Here is a 19,692-nt window from a genome sequence, read left to right as displayed (position 1 = left end):
GCTGCGGAGCACGGGCTCTAGGAGCACAGGCTTCAGTAGCTGTGGTACGTGGGCTCAGTAGTTGTGGCTCGTGGGCTCTAGAGCGCAGGCTCAGTAGTTGCAGCTCACGGGCCTAGTTGCTCCACGGCATGTGGGATCTTCCCGCACCGGGACTGGAAACTGTGTCGCCTGCATCGGCAGGCAGATACTTTTTTTTTTTTTTTTAATAATTTTTAAAATTTATTTATTTATTTATTTTTGACTGGGTTGGGTCTTCGCTGCTGCGCAGGCTTTCTCTACTTGCGGCCAGTGGGGGCTACTCTTCATTGCGGAGCGCGGGCTTCTCGTTGCAGTGGCTTCTCTTGTTGTGGAGCACAGGCTCTAGGCACACGGGTTTCAGTAGTTGTGGCACACAGGCTCAGTAGTTGTGGCGCACTAACTTAGTTGCTCTGCAGCATGTGGGATCTTCCCGGACCAGGGCTCCAACCCGTGTCCCCTGCATTGGCAGGCGGATTCTTAACCACTGTGACACCAGGGAAGTCCTCACCCCCATTTTACAGGTGAGAAAACTGAGGCCCTTTGCAAGTAAAGTGACTTGCCCAGAGTCACAGAGGTGGCATATATGCCCCCTCTTGCCATCTTTCCCTGTCTGTGTGTGACCTTGGGCATGTCCCCTCACTCCTCTGGGCTTCACCTGGATTTGGGGAAAACCCCTGCCTCATGAGGCAGTTAATGGGGAGTGAGCAGGACAGGGCCTGCCTCCTAGAGGTTCATGAAGGGCATCGGGGCATGTAGGGACAGTCGGTCCCAGCTGGGGGCTCACCACCTCACCTCATCCAGGTAAGCGTGGCCCTGCATGAACGTGAGTGAGCTGCATGCTCCCCATACCCCAGGCAGGTCCCCAACCTCGACTGTCAGCTTTGCTACCCACAACTTAAAACATCATGATGAAAGCTGCGCTTCCTGCCTCTTGGGGTTGCCATGGGATAAAATCAAATTATAGAACATCAGAAAAATGAAAGAGTATCACAGACACATAGGTTATTATTCTCATTACTATTATTATAATTATTTGTATAGCTCTAGTATTTCTAATACAAAGTTCTACTTGGCCAGAGACAGACAGAAATCTGAAATCTGAGGCTACAGAGTTTGTTTTGGAGCCTCCTGGGCCTTCTCCTAATGTAGAGCCATCTGCTGAAACATCAGACGTGGCCCGCCCCGCCCCGCTCCCGCTCCCCCACCCTCTCCCCCCATTACCATTGTGGACAAAGTCCCAACTCCTGAGTTCATGCCAGTCCTCTGAGAACACACCCACCCCCGGCATCCTGGGCGCCAGCAAATCTCCAGACTTGGGAAGCACTTTCCCACCTCCTGGCTGAGTTCCAAGGCTACATTCTTGCTGTGTGGCCCTGCATCTTGCTTTCCTTCTCTGGGCCAAGGTTGAGGCTGACTAGGAGAGGAAGGGGCACCTGACAGCTTTGGGGGAGGGCAGCACAGAGGCCCTGCAGCTGTCACCTGTTGCAGAGTTCTAGTTCCTTGTTTCTAACCAGTTCTTTGGTGAGTGTCATGGTACCCCCAGCGCTGGACCCCAGAGGTTGGCCCCGTAAACTTGCGTCTGCAGGGTGTCCAGCTTCCAGGAGGGCCTGTTTCTTGCCCTTATGGGCTCCAGAACCCAAGTTTAACCCAGCTATTCGAGCCTAGCTCTGACCCTGCCTACCTCAGTCTCCCCACCTGTACAATGGGACCTGAATTCAAGGCCCAGTACATTCTTTCCAAGGGGTAAGGACTCACAGCCCCTGCTGAGCTGTGCTAAGAGGGCTCCACCAACCCCATGCCCACCCCAATCCTTCTCACCCAGTTGGGGTCTTTCTCAGCTGGGGCCTCCATGTACTCTACTGAGTGTTGGCCAGAACAAAAATGGTGTTGAGCCCAGATCTCCCCATTAGGGTTTCTATGGACTCAATTTCCAAGTTCCCAGCCACATCAGATGTTTGCAGTTCTCCCAACATACCTTCTGTCAAGCCCCCTCTAAATTGTCTCCTTTGTGAACCCCTATTCATACTTCAAAGCCCAGCCAAAAAGACCCCTCCTGTGGAAAGCCTTGCTTGATCCTCGGGCTGGGTTGCTCTTCCTTCAGTTCAGCTCCTCACAGGTTCAGGATATCAAACAGTTGTTTTCCCTGGGGACTTCTGGAGAACAAGGCTCAAGTCTGACCTGTGAGTGATATCAGACATTGGGTGAGTCAGCTGCAGCCCAGAGACCTGAGGACTTCTTGTGACACCCACCCTCCCATACACCCCTCCCATCAACATCCGCTGGAAGGTGTGAGCCCTGAGCTGGCAAAACCCCTTCCTCCCCAGGCCTGTTCCTCATCAGCTTTGGCAGTCCTGGGACATCATTCCTGCTAGGGCTGTGCCCACACCCTCCTGGCACAGGACACTCACACCCTTGAGAGCCAGTACATCCTTTCCTGCGACCTGTGTCCCTTCTGTAGAGAACTGGATCCATCCATCCATCTTCCCTTCCTCCCTTCCTCCCTCCCTCCCTCCCTTACTTTCTTCCATCTGAAGATAGAAGCCCAAAGCTGGGGTTTCCCTGGTGGAGCAGTGGTTAAGAATCCACCTGCCAATGCAGGGAACATGGGCTTGAGCCCTGGTCCGGGAAGATCCCACATGCCGCGGAGCAACTATGCCCGTGCGCCACAACTACTGAGCCTGCGCTCTAGAGCCTGCGAGCCACAACTACTGAGCCTGTGTGCCGCAACTACTGAAGCCCGCGCACCTAGAGCCCATGCGCCACAACAAGAGAAGCCCCAGCAGTGAGAAGCCCCTGCACCGCAATGAAGCGTAGCCCCCGCTCGCCACAACTAGAGAATGTCCGCACGCAGCAACGAAGACCCAAAAAAAAGAAAAAAAAAAGAAGCCCAAAACTGTACTGACTATACACCCTGAGGTGGGGATCCCACAGTGATCAAAACAGATGTGGTCCCTGCCTGTGCAGCATGGAGGGAGAGAATAAACCTATGATCACACAGATACATCCAATAATCGGCTGTGACAAGCATGACAAAGAAATGCAAGAGCCACAAGAACCCTGCCCTTGTCTAGAGACCCCGGAGGGCTTCCTGGACCAGGTGATGTTTACACCGAGCCCTGAAGGATAAGCAGAACTTAAAGAAGCAGAAAGGATGTGTGTGGGGAGAAGGGTCCATTATAGACAGACAGAACAGCAAGTGCAAAGGCCCTGAGGCAGGCGGGAGTTTGGTGCTCTAAGGGCTAGAGGCCAGCATGCCTGGAGCGTAGAGTGAGGCTGGCGGGAGCGGGAGTGGGGGTATGGGGGGGTGGGGGGACGGGCAGCCACACTCCCAAACTAGCTGCCGTCTAGGCACGTATGCACATTATCATTGTGCAGCTACTTGAATTGCCACAAACTGAACACTCACATGTACCCCAAGAGACACGTCCAGGTCCCAGAAGCCTCCATCACATCCTTTCCAGTCGGTCCTCCCCAAAGGGCACCGTTGGCCTGACTTCTGCACACAGATTCGCTCCCCTGTCCTTGAACTCTGTCAACACAGGATCATAGAGAATCTGTTCTTGCGTGTGAAGTGGGATCTCACTGTGGTTTGCATTTGCATTTCCCGGATGACCCGTGATGTCAACACTCTTTTCATCTTTCCTGGCGATGTGGAGATTTGGGTGGCCTCTTGTTTAAAATACCCCTTCATGGGAATTCCCTGGTGGTCTAGTGGTTAGGACCCCGCACTTTCACTGCCGTGGCCTGGGTTCAATCCCTAGTTGGGGAACTGAGATCCCACAAGCCTTGTGGCATGGCTAAAAAAATAAAAATAAATAAAATGCCCCTTCAGGTCTTTTTCTCATTCCCCTCCCTGCCTTTCCCCTCTCTTTCTTGCCCAAAGGCTATACCGGTATTCTCTGGTGGAAGAACAATCCAGAAGGAGATGAAGGCTCCCTCCACCCCACAACCCACCCCTCTTGGGCCCTGCTCTGTGTGTGACAGACCCGGAGACCAGGGAGAGACACAGTGCTGCACATGCGCACACATGTCCCCTGTTGGAGCCCCCGCCCTTCCTGTAGCCCCCCAGTAAGCCTGGGACGGACCAGATGCGGTACATGGCCTTCGTGTCACAGAGACACGGCAGGCCTGGCCCAAGTCGCCAGCAATGGCCACCCTGTACTGGCTCCGAGCAGGCCCAGCTCCAGTGTGTCTGTTCGCTCACCTGTCTCCTCCCTACAGCTCTGCGATGTGGATGAGTGAGTTTGCCGAGGCCGCCAGCACTCAACCTGCTCAGCTGTGTCCCCAGAGCGGAGATTTCAGAGCTGGGCACATACCTTTCCACCCACTTCTGCAGTCCCCTGCCTATGTGTCTGGGAACCAGGAGGACCCAGCTTGGGCCCTGCCCTCCAGGGTCCCCCCACCCACAGAGAGGGAGCAACTAGGGGCAGACAGGAGGCCCCTGACCAGGGCCTTTGAGGGACCTGGAGGCCTTCTGACTCAGGGAGGGATGAGGGACCAGGCCCTCATCCTCGTCCGATGCACGTCAGCAGGGCTGCGTTTGGCCAGACCTGGACCACCAGGCCGGTGTGTGCTTCCTGCCAGGAGGAGCACGTCCTACATGGCTTCTGGGCAGTCTCCGCAGGTCGGCCTGCTCAGGCTGTGTTTAGAGCCACCTCGGCCAAGGGGAGTGGGGTCCTGCGCCCATGCTGGACAGACCAGCCTGGTTCTCCCGGCGGAAGACTTAGCATCCTCCTTGCCATCCTGGCAGCACACAAAACGCGAAGCCCTAGCCCTCCAGGCCTGGGCTCTGGCTTGCCCCAGGCGCTGTGTGATGCTGGGTGAGACTCTGCCCATCTCTGCACCTTGGTTTCCCCTTTGGTAAGTAGGCAGGTGATGGTCACCTTCCAGGCTGTCTGTGACAAGCCCCTGAAAGGTCCAGAAGGCCCACTCAGATGGCACGATCCACACTCGGTCTTGCTGCCCCTGGTGGGCTCAGAGATGCTGAGTCCCTTTCCGAGGACATCCGGGGGTGAGGGACAGAACTGAGTCCTACTTAACACAGAGCCTGAAAGTGGATCAGAAAAGGAAAGGCCAGGGTCCCCAAAAGACGGGACGCCGAGCTGACCATGCTGTGGGGCCTCACGGCGGGAAGAGGGTGCCATGTTCTTTCCTGGGGTCCCCAGCTGCTCTGGGGCTCCCTTCACTCTGGCTTAGCTAAGAGGGCACAGCATGCAGCCCCCTGGCCCTGTGCACATTGGGTTTATTGCTGAGTCCTACCTGAGTCTGGACCAACCCCCCAGCCTGGCCACTACGTGTTCTGGGTCATAGGTGTGGGCACACGTGTCCTCAGGTGCACCTGTGTGCCCCCAGTGCTAGGGGTCTCAGCAGCCCGGGTGACTCAGGCAGCCCAAATTCCTCACTGGGGACCTGGGAGATGGAGGGAGCAGGGGCCCTCTGGGGAGGGGGAACCCTGGCTACTGCCCCCGGCCCCCGGTAGGGGCTGCTGTGCCAGGGGAAACCTCTTCCCCGCCTGACCCATCACACCCAAGCCTGAGATGGGGCTCCTCTGGGCTCGTACAGAAGCAGACTCATGGGGTCAGGACTGTGTCCCAGTGGACAGTGCAGGACAAGGGGAGGGGCTGGTCCCCTGTCTTCCCGGCAGCTGGCACAGGGCTGGGCGTAGGGGAGACATCAGGAAGCTCAGGCCACCGGGCCGGCTCAGGTTCCTGGCCAGCCCAGCCGGCGGCTGAGATTTCTGGCCGAGGAGGGCCTGGTTACACGGCTGCGCAGCCCAGCCGATTGGGTTTCCACTTGGATGGGCCCCAGGCCCCAGGCTGGAGGAGCCAGCGCGAGCTGAGGAGGGCCCCACGGGGGGCCCCAGGTGCGCCCCACGGCCAAGCAGGGAGCCCGCTCTGCGCTGTCCACTGGCCACACTGAGCCTCGGTTTGCCCACCTGAGAACAGCAGCCCCCTGGAGGCTCAGGGACTCAGGGGGCCCCCTCAAGACTGGCTGTGGGCCTTTGCCCTGTTCCAGCCCAGACTCCTGGCTTCCGGTAATCAGTGATTGATTCTCCATTCTCACTGATCTCAGTTGGCTCCTCTGAGAAATGGGGAGATTCCTGCTTGGCCGTCAGGGGCGCGGTGAGCTTTCTGCGTGCGCAGGTGGGTCTGGGCTCTGCTTCCTGCAGGCCCTTGGGGACTCTGCCTTCCCTGTCCTCTCATGGATGCTGGATGCGGATGCGGGCTTCGCCCTGAGGTAGGTGAGCCTGAGGCTCCTGAGTCACCTCCGCCCCACCCACCCGCCTGCACTTTCCCAACACCTCCCTTCCCCCTTCCTGTTCCCCTTTCACTTCCTCCGGCCCCTCCAGCTGGGGAGCTGTACCTCCGCTCCCCCCAGCTCCCCCAGCTCCTAGGGCCTTTCGGAGCCCCTGGCCCAGCCAGGAAGGGAGCAGGAACAAGGCCACCCAGCCAGGGAGGGGCTGAGCCCCCACCAGTGGCCCTGGGCGCCAGGGATGGGAGACCCCGTGTCACTGACTGCTCCTGGTCCCCCTGGGGCCAGATGCCCCCCTGCCCCTTTCCACAGCCCGGGGACAGAGGCCTGAGGCACAGGGTCCCCGTGGCCTCCTGTCTGTGCCATTCCCGTGGGCGTGTTTGCCAACACTCTGGGGCGTCAGGCCCAGGAGCTCCAGAACCCTGCTTGGCCTGAACTTGAAATTGCAGCTGACCCCACCCCACTTGGTCCAACCTGTCCCCCAGCTTCTCAGGCCTCTGTCTGGAGAACCAGAGGAACCTGGCATCTGAGGGCTGTCTTGGTTGCCAGGTGACTCGGAGCTGGTCACCTCCCACTCCCGGTGGGCTGAGGTGGGCCCAGGTGAGGAGTGGACCTCAAAGGCCTCCTGGGGCCACAACTGGGGCGGGGAGCACGAGGCCAGATGCCCCCAGTCTGCCTGGACGGCTGTCACCCCAAGGGGCCTCTCTCAGCACTCAGGGTCTGCCTGGGTCACCTCGGCTTCTCATCTGGAGAACCGAGACAACTAGCCCTCCCAGCAGAAGGCTCCAGCAGAAGGGGCTCAGCTGGGTGTGTGTAGTGGGGGAAGCCCAGGGAAACTTACGTCTACTTCTGAAAAATTCACTCAAATAAGCGAGGCTGGGAACTCCCCAGGAGGGTGGCGTTTCTCTGGGTGCCCTGGGGGACAGGAAGAGAGAGGGTAGTTTTTAAGGATTTTTAAAAACACTCCCAAGAAGTGTTGGAAGTTCCCAGTTTTTCCGGGGCAGGGATCCCCCTTGGGCAGATAAGTCTGTCAGGGAGGAGGAGAGGCCGAGGGCAGGCTGAGGGGCTGGAGGCTGCCCAGTGGCGGCCCTGGGAGAGACTCTGGCCAGAGGCCGGGCCAGGATGGGGACCAAGGCCCTGGCTGATGCCCAGGAGAGCACACAGGGCCCAGCCCATCCTTCCCGCCTCCGGGGCCCCCTTCAGCTGGCTGGGCACCTCCTCAGAGGGCCTTCCTTGACTCCCTCCTGCCCGAGAAAATCCGCTGCTTTCCTTCTTGGGCATCAGCACTTGTTCTCTTTTGCTCTCTTGTTTGAGGTCTGTCTCAGGGATCACACCTGCTTTATTCAGTGTGTTGTCTGGTGCTGTTCTTCTCTGGAAGCACATCTGGCTGGTTGGTGCTGGTATGTGGGATGCAGGAGCAGTGTGATCCAGGATGTTGAGCTCCTGGCTGGGTCAATTCCCCTCTCTGGGCAGGAAAGCTTACTGCTGTTATGGTAGAGGAGGGAGGAAGTCATAGCCGACTTCCTGGACGGGGCAGCCCAGAGCTGGCCCTGAAGGCAGAGGAGAAGTTGGGCAGGAGGCAGAGGCACCCGAAGCCCAGTCCCTCCCAGGACCTTAGGAATCCAGAAGTCCAGAATTGCCTCTTGAGACCATCCTGGGAGCAGGGGACGAGGGCAGGGGAACGAGGTGGTGACAGCGTGCAGGCTTGGGGCCTCAGGACCCCCTGCTGTGTAACCAAGGGCCAGTGGCTGTCTTCTCTGAGCCTTAGGAGATAAGCGCTGAGGACAGAGGTGGGACCCAAGAATTTAGACCTTGGAACAGCCTTTGGTCCCAGTCCCTGAGGACACTGCAGGGGACACTTCACCCAGGGAGGGGCAGTGAGAGGCCTCCAGGCCCTACACCTGGAATCCCTCACACCAGCGGACTCCGAGCCCTTTTCCAGTCTGGCCTCAGTTTCCTCATCTGCAGCAAGAGGTGTATTTGCTAGAACGCTGTTCATCAGTTGCTTCTCACTGAGGACCTACGGTGCGCAGGGGCTCTGCCCTCCTGGAGCCAACAGTCTAGGGTCTTCCTAAGGTCTCCTCCCCTTCTCTGTCCTGCCTCAGTTTCTTCCTCTGAAAAATGGAGCTTGGGTTCCCCGCGGGTCAGGGCAGCAGTGGGGCCCGAACACCCAGAGCAAGGTGGCTGGGTGGCCAGTTCTGGAGGAAGGCGGGGAGTGGTCCTTTGCTATGGGCTGTAAAGGTCCCCTGGCCTGGAGGCCTCGCAGGGAGGGGAACCGCAAGAGGGAAAAAAAAAAAAAAAAAAAAGCACCAGAAAGGCAAGTGAAGTCCCCATTGGCTGAGCCGGCTAAGGGCCCCGGGGGCTGTGTGCCTGCCCGGGTGACAGCTCTGAAAACTCCCTGCAAGGGCAAAGTTCTCGCAGAGCCAGAGCAAAGAACCTGCTCACTTCCTCTCCGGAGGCCTCCTCCCTCTTCCTCGGGCCCCTCCACTTCCTCTTTTCCTCCTCTGGCTGGTGTCTCTCTTCAGCTCCTCTCCTACTAGGCCTGCGGCCCCCACCCCCCACCCCTCCATCTTCCCAGGGTCCTTTTTCAGGGCCTAGGACACCCAAGCGGTCACTTATTCATTCAACAGATCAGAGCGTATGGTGGGGGAGGGTATGGTGGGCGGAGGTGGACGGGCCAGAGACCCGAAAGGGCTCACAGTCTGGTCAGGGAGGCCCAGTTATAAATACCGGCCCTGTGCAGTGGTCTTTGGTGGGAGGGCGGATATGATGCAGATGCCAAAGGACTCCCTCAAGGAGGGGCCTTCTGGGATGGGCCTTGAAAGATGCATAGGAGACTACCCAGCTGCCGCCGACAGAGCGCCGGGAGTAGTCCAGCCTGAGCTCGGTGGGGCTGGTGCTCCTGCCCCTCGGCCGGCCCCTGGTTGAGAAGCGGCGAGGTGGCAGCACAGGTCCTGCTTGGGGACCAGCCTTGCTCTCCATCCCATGTAGCTGCCTGGAGCCACCAGAGTCTCCCACGCCTTGCCCTGCAGCCCTGGTCCCAGTCTGTCCAACACCCACCAGGCTCAGTGAACAGCCAGGAGCAGCCCTCATCAACTGGCAGCAAAGAGGGTCACCCCCCAACCCCCCACCACAGCTCCTGAATCACAGGGTTGGCAGGTCCCAGGGTGGCTGGCCGGACGCCCGTGAATGAGACACACAAGGCCAGGGACAGGGCAGTCCGGCCTCTGGGAAGCAGGGAGTGGACGGGCTGGGAACAGTTGCCCAGGCCCGGGGCGGGGCTGGGGGAGCCAGAGAGAGCAGATCCCTGGGAACACTGGCAGGTGGCTCTGAGCCCATGGGCTCTGCTGTGCGCTGGGAGACGGTCACCCTTTCTACCTGTTTGTGGCCTCTGCAACCTTCAAAGAGCCCTGCCAGCACTAGCCTCCTGCAGTGGGCTGGACCAAGCTGCCTCTGCCCTGGCCAGATTCCACCTCCATATATGGACTAATCTTTCGCTGGTTTCAACACACGCTCAGTGAGCACCTACTATGTGTAGCAAAGCCCTGGGCACACCAGGGGTGCCTGGACACAGACCACAGGCAACAGGCCAGGGCCCCTACCTGGACCACCCTTCCCGTTTTCCCTTGTGTGAAAATTCAGCTTGTCACCACCTCTGATAGGATGCGTGCTCCTCCAGGTCGGGCCAGATGCCCCTCTGGGGGTTCCATGGCCTCTGGGTTTCCTTTTACCACACAGTGACCACTGTCGGCCACCCTCTGGGTGGCAGGCTCTCCCTGCCGGCCTGGCACTTCTCAGAGCAGGGAACCACCCAGAACACTGTGGGGCACCCAGGTCTGCCCCAGGGTTTGGTGGAGAGACCCAGGGCAGGAGCAGGTGTGGTGGGAGGGTCTCCTCTGAGGGCAGCTGGCCTTCAGCTACTGTCACTGCCGCCCCACCCCTCACCCTCACTCCTCTCTGGCACATTGTGTGTCCTTCCTCAGTCCTTGGTGGCCTCCAGATGGTCCAGGAGGGCAGTTCAGCTGTGGCTGCACATGACAGACAGACGATGGACGGTGGGTCCCGGGCCCGAGCTGTGACAAATGGCCCTGCCTGCCTGCGCCCAGCAGTGGTTGGCAGCTGCCCGGGTCGCCGGCTAACAGCCCAGGCTTGGCCTTGGCTGGGTGTGACCAGGCAGCTCCGAGGCAGCCCAGATCCATGGGAACAGTTTCTCTGCTCTACAGAGCCCACCACTCCCCAGGTCTGCAGCAGGGGAGGTCTGGAGCCCTTCTCACAGGGAACTTCTAGCCGCTGGCCCCTGGGGGGGGGGGGGCGCCTGCCCTGTCCCTGGGGACTGTGGTCTTGAAGCCCCTGTTAAATGGCCACCAGCCCCCCTGACTCCCCCATGAAACACCACAGTCCTCAGCCCCAGGTCTCTGAGTAGTAATGTGCCCCCTTAGCAAACGGAGAACCCCACTCAGCAAGCTCAGCACCCCCAGTCTGAGGCCCCCCTGTAACCCAGGCTTTCTGGGCAGTGGAGCTAATGTGGACAAGGGGGGTAACTCGCTGCCCACTCCTCCCCCCACAACTGTTCCTTAAGTTTGCGCCCACAGCAACCAGGCACCCTCGCATCTGTGCTGACCCTTGCCCACCGGGTCGCTCACTGCTCTGGGGCATCCACACCCGGAGGGGCCCGGGGTGGGGGGACCCGGAGAGACCGGCAGGCCGGGTGCAGGCCTGGCCACGCGGGGCCGGACCGGGCACTGCTCAGCGGGGCAGCGGCCCGGGGCTCGCACCCCCCGACCCGCGGGCCCAGCACCCAAAGCCAAAACTCTCTCCCTCCTCCTCTTCCTCAATCTCGCTCTCGCTCTCTCCCAGTCCATCTCTCTCTCTCTCTTTTTTTTTTTTTTGCAAAAGGAGGGGAGAGGGGGTAAAAAAAATGCTGCACTGTGCGGCGAGGCCGGTGAGTGAGCGGCGCGGGGCCAATCAGCGCTGGCCGTTTCGAAAGTTGCCTTTTATGGCTCGAGCGGCCGCGGCGGCGCCCTATAAAACCCGGCGGCGCGACGCGCAGCCACAGTCGAGACCGCGTCCACTCCGCCAGCACAGGCCCCTCGCCGCTCCGCCTTCGCCGCCGGTCTACACCGCCACCAGGTAGGGCCCCGCGCCGACCGGGCCGCTAGTGCGCTGGGCCCGCGCCTCCTCCGGGCACGCAGCCCGCGATCCCGGCCCCGTGGACAGCCTCCCGGCTGCGGGGAGTGGATTCATGCGCTCCTCGCTCGGGTCCGGAGCTGCGCTCGGGGCGCGCTTCCAGAATATTGCCGTCGGGACCGGGGCGGCCGCGGGTCTTTGTCCGAGCGGGCGGCTCGCTCCGCCGGCGGGACAGCGGGACAGCGGGGCAGCGAGGCGGGAGGGTGGGTGGGCGCGGCGGGGCAGCAGGGCCGGGTGGGGGCTGGGGACACCAGTGCGCGTGCGTGTGCGCGTTAGGCTCGGGAAGCGAGGGCGGGGCGGCCGGCCGGAAGGGGTGGGGTCGCCGCGGCGCGAGAGCGCCTGCGCGCACTTCCTTCTCGCGCCGCCGGCTCCCGCGGGTGTGGCTGCTGACCGTTCGCCGGGTGGTGCTTTTTGGGCGGGGCGGGGCCGGCGCCCGGTGTAGGGGGGCGGAGGCCTGGCTTCCTGCCGCGAGCCGCGGGGCCGCCTCCAACCCGCGTTTGCCTTTTATGGTAATAACGCGGCCGGCCGGCTTCCTTTGTCCCCAATCTGGGCGCGCGCCGGCGCCCCCTGGCGGCTCGAAGGCGCGGTGCGCCGGAAGTGGGTAGGGCGGGGGCGGCCGCACGGCTCATGGTCCTGTTCTCCCCGCAGTTTGCCATGGATGACGATATTGCTGCGCTCGTGGTCGACAACGGCTCCGGCATGTGCAAGGCCGGCTTCGCGGGTGACGATGCTCCCCGGGCCGTCTTCCCCTCCATCGTGGGGCGCCCCCGGCACCAGGTAAGGCGCCCGCCTCGGGTCTGACTTGGTGGGTGGGGCTCCCCTCGCGGGAGCAGGCGGAGGGAGGGAGGGGGAGGCCTTCGGCTTTCTGGGTGAGGGTCGGTGGGGCAGTGCCTGAGCTGAAGGCGCCTTGCCCCTCCCTCCGCAGGGCGTGATGGTGGGCATGGGCCAGAAGGACTCCTATGTGGGTGATGAGGCCCAGAGCAAGAGAGGCATCCTGACCCTCAAGTACCCCATCGAGCACGGCATCGTCACCAACTGGGACGACATGGAGAAGATCTGGCACCACACCTTCTACAACGAGCTGCGTGTGGCCCCCGAGGAGCACCCCGTTCTGCTGACCGAGGCCCCCCTGAACCCCAAGGCCAACCGTGAGAAGATGACCCAGGTCAGTGGCCCGCCGGCCTCGCCTGGGCGCCCCCCGCACCCCGTTTCTCGCCCTTCTTGGCCACGCCCTTTCTCACTTGTTCTTTCTTCTGCCATTTTCCTAGGATTTTCTTCTCTGACCTGAGTCTCCTTTGGAACTCTGCAGGTTCTATTTGCTTTTTCCCAGATGGAATCTTTTTCTCGTGTTTGCTTTTCTGACTAGGTGTTGAAAGCATAAAGTGCTGTGGGTGTAGGTACTAACACTGGCTCGTGTGACAAAGCCGACGAGGCTGCTGTACAGTGGCCTTGGAGTGTGTATTCAGTAGGTGCACAATAGGTCTGAAGTGAATCCCCGTCCTGGGAGCCCCAGCACACTTAGTCATGTTCCTTGCACTCTTTGCATGTTCCCAGTCTGGCCTGACTGCTCCCGGTGGCTTCCCAAGTGTGACATGGTCTATCTCTCCGTGCAGATCATGTTCGAGACCTTCAACACCCCAGCCATGTACGTGGCCATCCAGGCTGTGCTGTCCTTGTACGCCTCTGGCCGCACCACTGGTATCGTGATGGACTCCGGTGATGGGGTCACCCACACGGTGCCCATCTACGAGGGGTACGCCCTCCCCCACGCCATCCTGCGTCTGGACCTGGCTGGCCGGGACCTGACGGACTACCTCATGAAGATCCTCACGGAGCGTGGCTACAGCTTCACCACCACGGCCGAGCGGGAAATCGTACGTGACATCAAGGAGAAGCTCTGCTACGTCGCCCTGGACTTCGAGCAGGAGATGGCCACCGCGGCCTCCAGCTCTTCCCTGGAGAAGAGCTACGAGCTGCCCGATGGTCAGGTCATTACCATCGGCAACGAGCGGTTCCGCTGCCCCGAGGCTCTTTTCCAGCCTTCCTTCCTGGGTGAGTAAGGAGGTCTCATGCACGCCCCACACGAGGGTCACTCTGGCCACACTGGGAGCTAAGTCTGGCTTCTCTTTCTCCTCAGGCATGGAATCCTGTGGCATCCATGAAACTACCTTCAATTCCATCATGAAGTGTGACGTCGACATCCGCAAGGACCTCTATGCCAACACGGTGCTGTCTGGGGGGACCACCATGTACCCAGGCATTGCCGACAGGATGCAGAAGGAGATCACCGCCCTGGCTCCCAGCACGATGAAGATCAAGGTGAGTGCCTGGCCCGAGCTGGCTTGGGCACCTGGGGTGGGGGAGTGAGATCTGGCTTCTGTGCAGATGAGCGTGGTGGTCGTCAAGGCAGCTGCTTTGCTGTAGGCCCTGGTGTACCAGGGCTGGGACGGCCAGAGCCCTCACTGTCCCTTTCTCTCTCCAGATCATCGCTCCCCCTGAGCGCAAGTACTCCGTGTGGATCGGCGGCTCCATCCTGGCCTCGCTGTCCACCTTCCAGCAGATGTGGATCAGCAAGCAGGAGTACGACGAGTCTGGCCCCTCCATCGTCCACCGCAAGTGCTTCTAGGCGGACTCTTAGTTGCGTCACACCCTTTTCTCGACAAAACCTAACTTGTGCAGAAAACGAGATGAGATTGGCATGGCTTTATTTGGTTTTTTTTTTTTTTTTATTGGTCTTTTTTGTTTTGGTTTTTTTTTTTTGCGCTTGACTCAGGATTTAAAAACTGGAACGGTGAAGGTGACAGCAGTCGGTTGGATGGAGCATCCCCAGAGTTCTACAATGTGGCCGAGGACTTTGATTGTACATTGTTCTTTTTTTTTTTTTAATAGTCATTCCAAATATCGTGAGATGCATTGTTACAGGAAGTCCCTTGCCTTCCCAAAAGCCGCCCCACTTCTTTCTCCCTTAGGAGAAGGACCAGTCCTCGCCCGAGTCCACATAGGGGAGGGTGATAGCATTGCTTTTGTGTAAATTATGTACTCCAAAATTTTTTTTTTTTAATCTTTGCCTTAATACTTGTTCTTTTTGTTTGTTTTATTTTGAATGGTCAGCCATCATGGCCCCCTTTTTTGTCCCCCATCTTGAGATGTATGAAGGCTTTTGGTCCCCCTGGGAGCGGGTTGAGGCGCGGAGGTAACCAGGGCTTACCTGTACACTGACTTGAGACCAGTTCAATAAAGTGCACACCTTAAACACGTGGCTTGTGGCTGGCGTTGTTGGATGTTGGGGAGAAGGCTGGGGTGCTGGGGATGCTTCGAGGCACCTCTCACCCTGAAGGGTCTGGGATCGGGTTAAGTGGGAGGAGTTAGGGATTCCGGCCTCGAATCCTGTTGAAGTGAGTTCCCCACCTGGCCCTTGTTGCCCTCGATTTCTCGCTGGGTTCTGAGGTCCAGATGCGGGGAGAGTGGGGAGCTAGGGAGTTGTGGGCCCTGTACCACCTCGTAGAACTGGGTGGGGACCTTCGTCCCTGTGGGTGCTGCTCCCTCACTGTCCTCTTGGGATAGTGGGGTCTCCCAGGCCACAGACTTTGTCCTCACCTTCCCTTTAGTACCAGCGGAGAGCCAGGGGCTCTGTGGTTGAGGGCGGGGCCTCAAACTTAACACCTGCCCACTCACCTGGAGTGACCCCCATAGAAGGGACAGCGCCACCCACCGGAGGCCTGTGGACAAGGGGATGCGGGGTCGGCGGAGATGGCTTTAGTTGGCTCCGGCGGGGGGCGTGGCCGAGGCCTGCGTCCTTCTGACCGGAGGGTGGGCGCCATCCTTTATTCTCTGTGCCCACTTTCAAGTGCAGATCTGGCCCAGGGGGAAGCAGCCTGGAGGGCAGGGTCAGTTGGGGAATCTTATCTGAGCCTGGCTGGCCTCCACTCTGCTAGAAGCTGTGGTTGACATGGAGGGAAAGTGGGTGAGGCCTCCCACACCGCCAGAGGGAGTGAGATACGGAAACTGGCCCCCTAGTCGATCCAGATTTGAGGCCTTGGGGGACCCCCTCCCCTCCATGAACCTGGGGCTCCCCCAGGGCTGCGCTGGGGACGGTGGGAGCTGTGGCCCGTGAGGATGGGGTGACCCACCACCTCCCATCTTAGGGACAGTGCAGACCCTCAGAAAGGCACCTTTTGCGCAGCACCTTGGGGGTGTGTGGTGGGAAGAGGGCTGTTTGACCTCCTGATGGCTCCAAAAAACCAAAGGGGAGCCCACGGTCCCTGGGCTAACCTGGGCAGATTTTCCTAGATCAGTACATGAAACAGCATGGCGGGTGCAGAATGTGCTATCAGGAAGGTGTCCTGTTCCCCAGGGCGTTGCCCTCTGTCACCTGGCCCAGAGGAAGAGCACTGAGGATGCTTCGCCCTGACCCTGTGCTGTCTTAGAGGCCCGGGAACCAGGAAGGGAAGTCCCTCCTGGGTCAGTTCCAGCTCTTTTGGTCTAATTCAGGGATGGTGGTCAGCCCTGGGCTCTGGGAGCTGCAGGTAAGTTTCCACCGATGCGAGTTGAGTACCTGCTCTGTGCTGATGTCTTGGACACAGAGCCTGCCCTGGAGGAGCTGTCAGTCTGGAAACTCCCCTCCCTCCCTCCCTCCCTTTCTCGCTTTCTCTCTTCCCCCCGTCCTGCCTCACACTGTTTGTACTAGGCATGGTGCCACGCGATGGGATGCAGTGGAGAAAAAACCAGGTGTGTTTCCTGCCCTCACAAGGTGCCCAGCTTACTGGGCAAGACAGAATAAATAGGAATGTACAAGTACCAGTGGTGACGACGAGAAGAAGAAAGAGGAGTGGCTGCGTGTGGTGAAGAATATATAAGGTCGGCCTGGGAAAACGGAGACGTTCATCCCGTGGACGCGTGATGGCGTCGCGGGTGTAGACGTACATCAGAGCTCATCAAAGTACCTCAGTGAAGCTGGAAAAAACTAAGAAATACAGGTGGAAAAAAAAGGAAAAAAGCAATCATCATTTTGTCTTTTCCCAACAAATGAGGTAATAAAGGACCATAAACCTGGCTGAAGGGGGGATGGGGGTATCCGTGGCTCTTGAGCAGGAGGCTTCTTCAGACGGCTTCCTGTGGGTGGGGTGCAGGAGCTGGCCAGACAACAGTCGCCTGGGCAGGTGGAAGTGTGGGTGTGCGTGTCTCAGGCAGAGGCCCTGATTGACTGAGGACAGAGGCCCGGGCATGAATGGGAGGGTGGATGGGGCTATGGGTCTTTTCTTTGTGGCCTTGGGAAGTCACGTTACTGTCCACATGCCCATCTGAGAAATGGGAATGTCAGTAACAGCTGGAGAGGTACTGTGAGCAGGTGCTCCCTCAGTCTTTTCCTTTGAAAGGAGACACACATTTGACCCTTTAGGTGCTGCTCCTTTCCTCCCGGGGCCACAGCTGGGCTGATCATCTGGGCTAATCATCTGGGCTAAGCCAGAGGGTGCTGCATTACCTGCCGCCTTCCTCTCAGCACCCATTTTACAGATTAGGAAACTGAGGCTCAGGGAGGACAGGTGCGCTGGCCCCAGGTTACCCACCTTACAAGTGAGGAAGCTGGAATTTGACCCTAATACCTGTGAAGCCCAACAGGGCAACAGGCCAGAAAAGGCAAGGTTCAGCCCAACACAACCGGCCTCTTGTTTTACAGAACTTTGGCTTCTCCACTCTGACCCTCGAGCCACCTCTGCCCCAGGCCAGGAGGCTCCTTGCTCTCTCAGGTGGCTGGCTCCCCCGTGAGGCTGCTCTGACTGCCTGAGGCTCACCTTCTTAAGCAGCTGAAACCGTCTCTCGCTGGAATGTCCCTCCTCTGTGAAGCGCCTCCTGCCTGGATGGAACTGCACCCTAACAGGTGTCCTGAGAGGAGGGGAGACTTGGCAAGGGCGGGGGCTCAGAACCCCGGGTCGTTCCCTTCATCCTGACGTGTCTTCCTGGATCCCAGCAGTGAGGACACAGGGAGGATGCTTGGAAGCTCGTGGTGGCACTGTTGCAGGCCGGTCATCTGCCGGTGGGGGGACCTGGGGCTGTGAGGCAGCTCTGAGGGGCCAGTGGCAGGATCGGGACTCACCCTCTAGCCTGGAATCACCCAAGGGACTCGGGAGCTGGGATCATTCAGGGCCACGGCTGGCGCCTTCACTCACTCATTCACCTTATTCATCATTCAACTTACATTTCAAGCAGCCACGCAGCTCTGGGGGTGGGGGTTCAGCAGTAGTACTGCGACATTGTCCCTGCCCTCATAGGGCTGCCAGTCTTTTTTTTTTTTTTTCCCACTGCATCACACGGCTTGTGGGATTTTAGTTCTCCAGCCAGGATCCAATCTGGGCCCTCGGCAGTAAAAGCGCAGAGCCCTAACCACTGGACTGCCAGGGGATTCCCAGGGCTTCCAGCCTTGCTGCACTGTCCCCTAGGGGGCCATGAGCCATACACGGCTATTTATATTGAGATTAATTACAATTAAGAATTCAGTTCTGGGCCTCCCTGGTGGCGCAGTGGTTGAGAGTCCGCCTGCCGATGCAGGGGATACGGGTTCGTGCCCCGGTCTGGGAGGATCCCATATGCCGCGGAGCGGCTGGGCCCGTGAGCCATGGCTGCTGAGCCTGCGCATCCGGAGCCTGTGCTCCGCAACGGGAGAGGCCACAACAGTGAGAGGCCCGCGTACCACAAAAAAAAAAAAAAAAAAAAAAAAAAAAAAAAAAAAAAAAAAAGAATTCAGTTCTTCAGTTGCACAAGTCACATTTCAAGTGCCCATTGGATAGCACAGGTATGGAACATTCTCAACCTTGTAGAAAATTCTAGTGGATGGCACTGGACTGGTGGGAGGACAGATGTGGACCAAAAACTCATACTGATGGCCCTTCATTATCCACTGGGATAAATGCCTTCAAGAAATACTTGGAGGAATGGTGACAGAATAATGGAACAGTGAGCTGGTCGGCGGGGAGGGGAAGGTTTTCTGTGGAAGGGATGTTGAGAAATGAGTCAGAGTTGGGCTGAGAGCCACCTGACAGAGGCAACAGCACAGGCAAAGGCAGAGGGAGCGCTTCAGGAGTGAGCGGGTCAGATATACATATTTCAAAAGTAATAACATTTAATTTTTAGAGCAGTTTTAGGTTCACAGCAAAATTGAGAGGAAGGTACCGAGATTTCCCATACATCCCCGGCTTGCGTAACCTCCTCCACCATCAACATCCCCACTAGAGTCAGCAGAGCAGAGCGGTGCATGTGTCACCACTGATGAAACCTACATTGACACACGGTATCACCCGTCATTTACCTTGGAGTTCACCCCTGGTGTTTCCATTGTATGGGTTTGCACAGACGTCCACCATTACAGTATCATACGGAGCAGTTTCACTGCCCTGAAGATCCTCTGTGCTCTGCCGGTTCCTCCCTGGCCTGGTCTCCCTAAGTCCCGGCAACCACGGATCTTTTTATTATCTCCATAATTTTTGCCTTTTTTTAAATATAATGGTTTAATCAATCTTCTAAAACTGATTTCAAAGAACTTCTAATTTTTGCCTTTTCCAGAATGTCATGTAGTTGGGATCATGAAGTATGTAGCCTTTTCAGATTGGCTTCTTTCACTCAGTAATGTGCATTTAAGTTTCCTCCATGGCTTTTTTAAAAATTAATTTATTTTTTATTATTTTTAAAATTTTATTTATTTATTTACTTATTTTTGGCTGCGTTGGGTCTTCGTTGCTGCGCACAGGCTTTCTCTAGTTGTGGCGAGCGGGAGGCTGCTCTTCGTTGCAGTGCGTGGGCTTCTCATTGCGGTGGCTTCTCTTGCTGCAGAACATGGGTTCTAGGCGCGCGGGCTTCAGTAGTTGTGGCTCGTGGGCTCTAGAGCGCAGGCTCAGTAGTTGTGGCACGCAGGCTTAGTTGCTCCGCGGCATGTGGGATCTTCCTGGACCGGGGCTTGAACCCGCGTCCCCTGCGTTGGCAGGGAGATTCTTACCACTGTGCCACCAGGGAAGTTCCTCCTCCATGTCTTTTCATGGCTTGATAGCCCATTTCTTTTTAGTGTTGACTGCTATTCCATGGTTCAGATGGACTACAGTTCATTTATCCATTCACCTACACTTCTCAGTGGACGCTGTGAGGAAGCGTCACCGAAACCTGGAAAGGCTTGTGACAGACTGAGAACAGTGAGGCACTGGGGCTGACTCCCCAGCCCCACACTCAGTGATTTTCCAACTCAAATGT

General features: G+C 58.4%; 1 protein-coding gene across 2 annotated transcripts; it reads left to right on the top strand.

Moving 5' to 3' along the window:
* Positions 1 to 11,340: 11,340 nt before the first annotated feature.
* On the top strand, positions 11,341 to 14,716 carry ACTB (actin beta). 2 transcript variants are annotated; one of them, XM_079719674.1, is made up of 6 exons: positions 11,341 to 11,400; positions 12,106 to 12,234; positions 12,383 to 12,622; positions 13,071 to 13,509; positions 13,595 to 13,776; positions 13,940 to 14,716. In XM_079719674.1, exons 2-6 carry the CDS (start codon positions 12,112 to 12,114, stop codon positions 14,081 to 14,083), a joined length of 1,128 nt encoding a protein of 375 aa, XP_079575800.1. In that variant the 5' UTR covers positions 11,341 to 11,400; positions 12,106 to 12,111; the 3' UTR covers positions 14,084 to 14,716. The 2 variants fall into 2 exon arrangements, with proteins under 2 accessions (XP_079575800.1, XP_079575801.1); XM_079719675.1 differs by lacking the exon at positions 11,341 to 11,400 and adding an exon at positions 11,439 to 11,529.
* The last annotated feature ends 4,976 nt before the right edge of the window (positions 14,717 to 19,692 follow it).

This window comes from Hyperoodon ampullatus (genome assembly GCF_949752795.1).
Source record: "Hyperoodon ampullatus genome assembly, chromosome: 14".
NCBI lineage: Eukaryota > Metazoa > Chordata > Mammalia > Artiodactyla > Ziphiidae > Hyperoodon > Hyperoodon ampullatus.
This window is presented reverse-complemented; position numbering and strand designations above follow the sequence as displayed.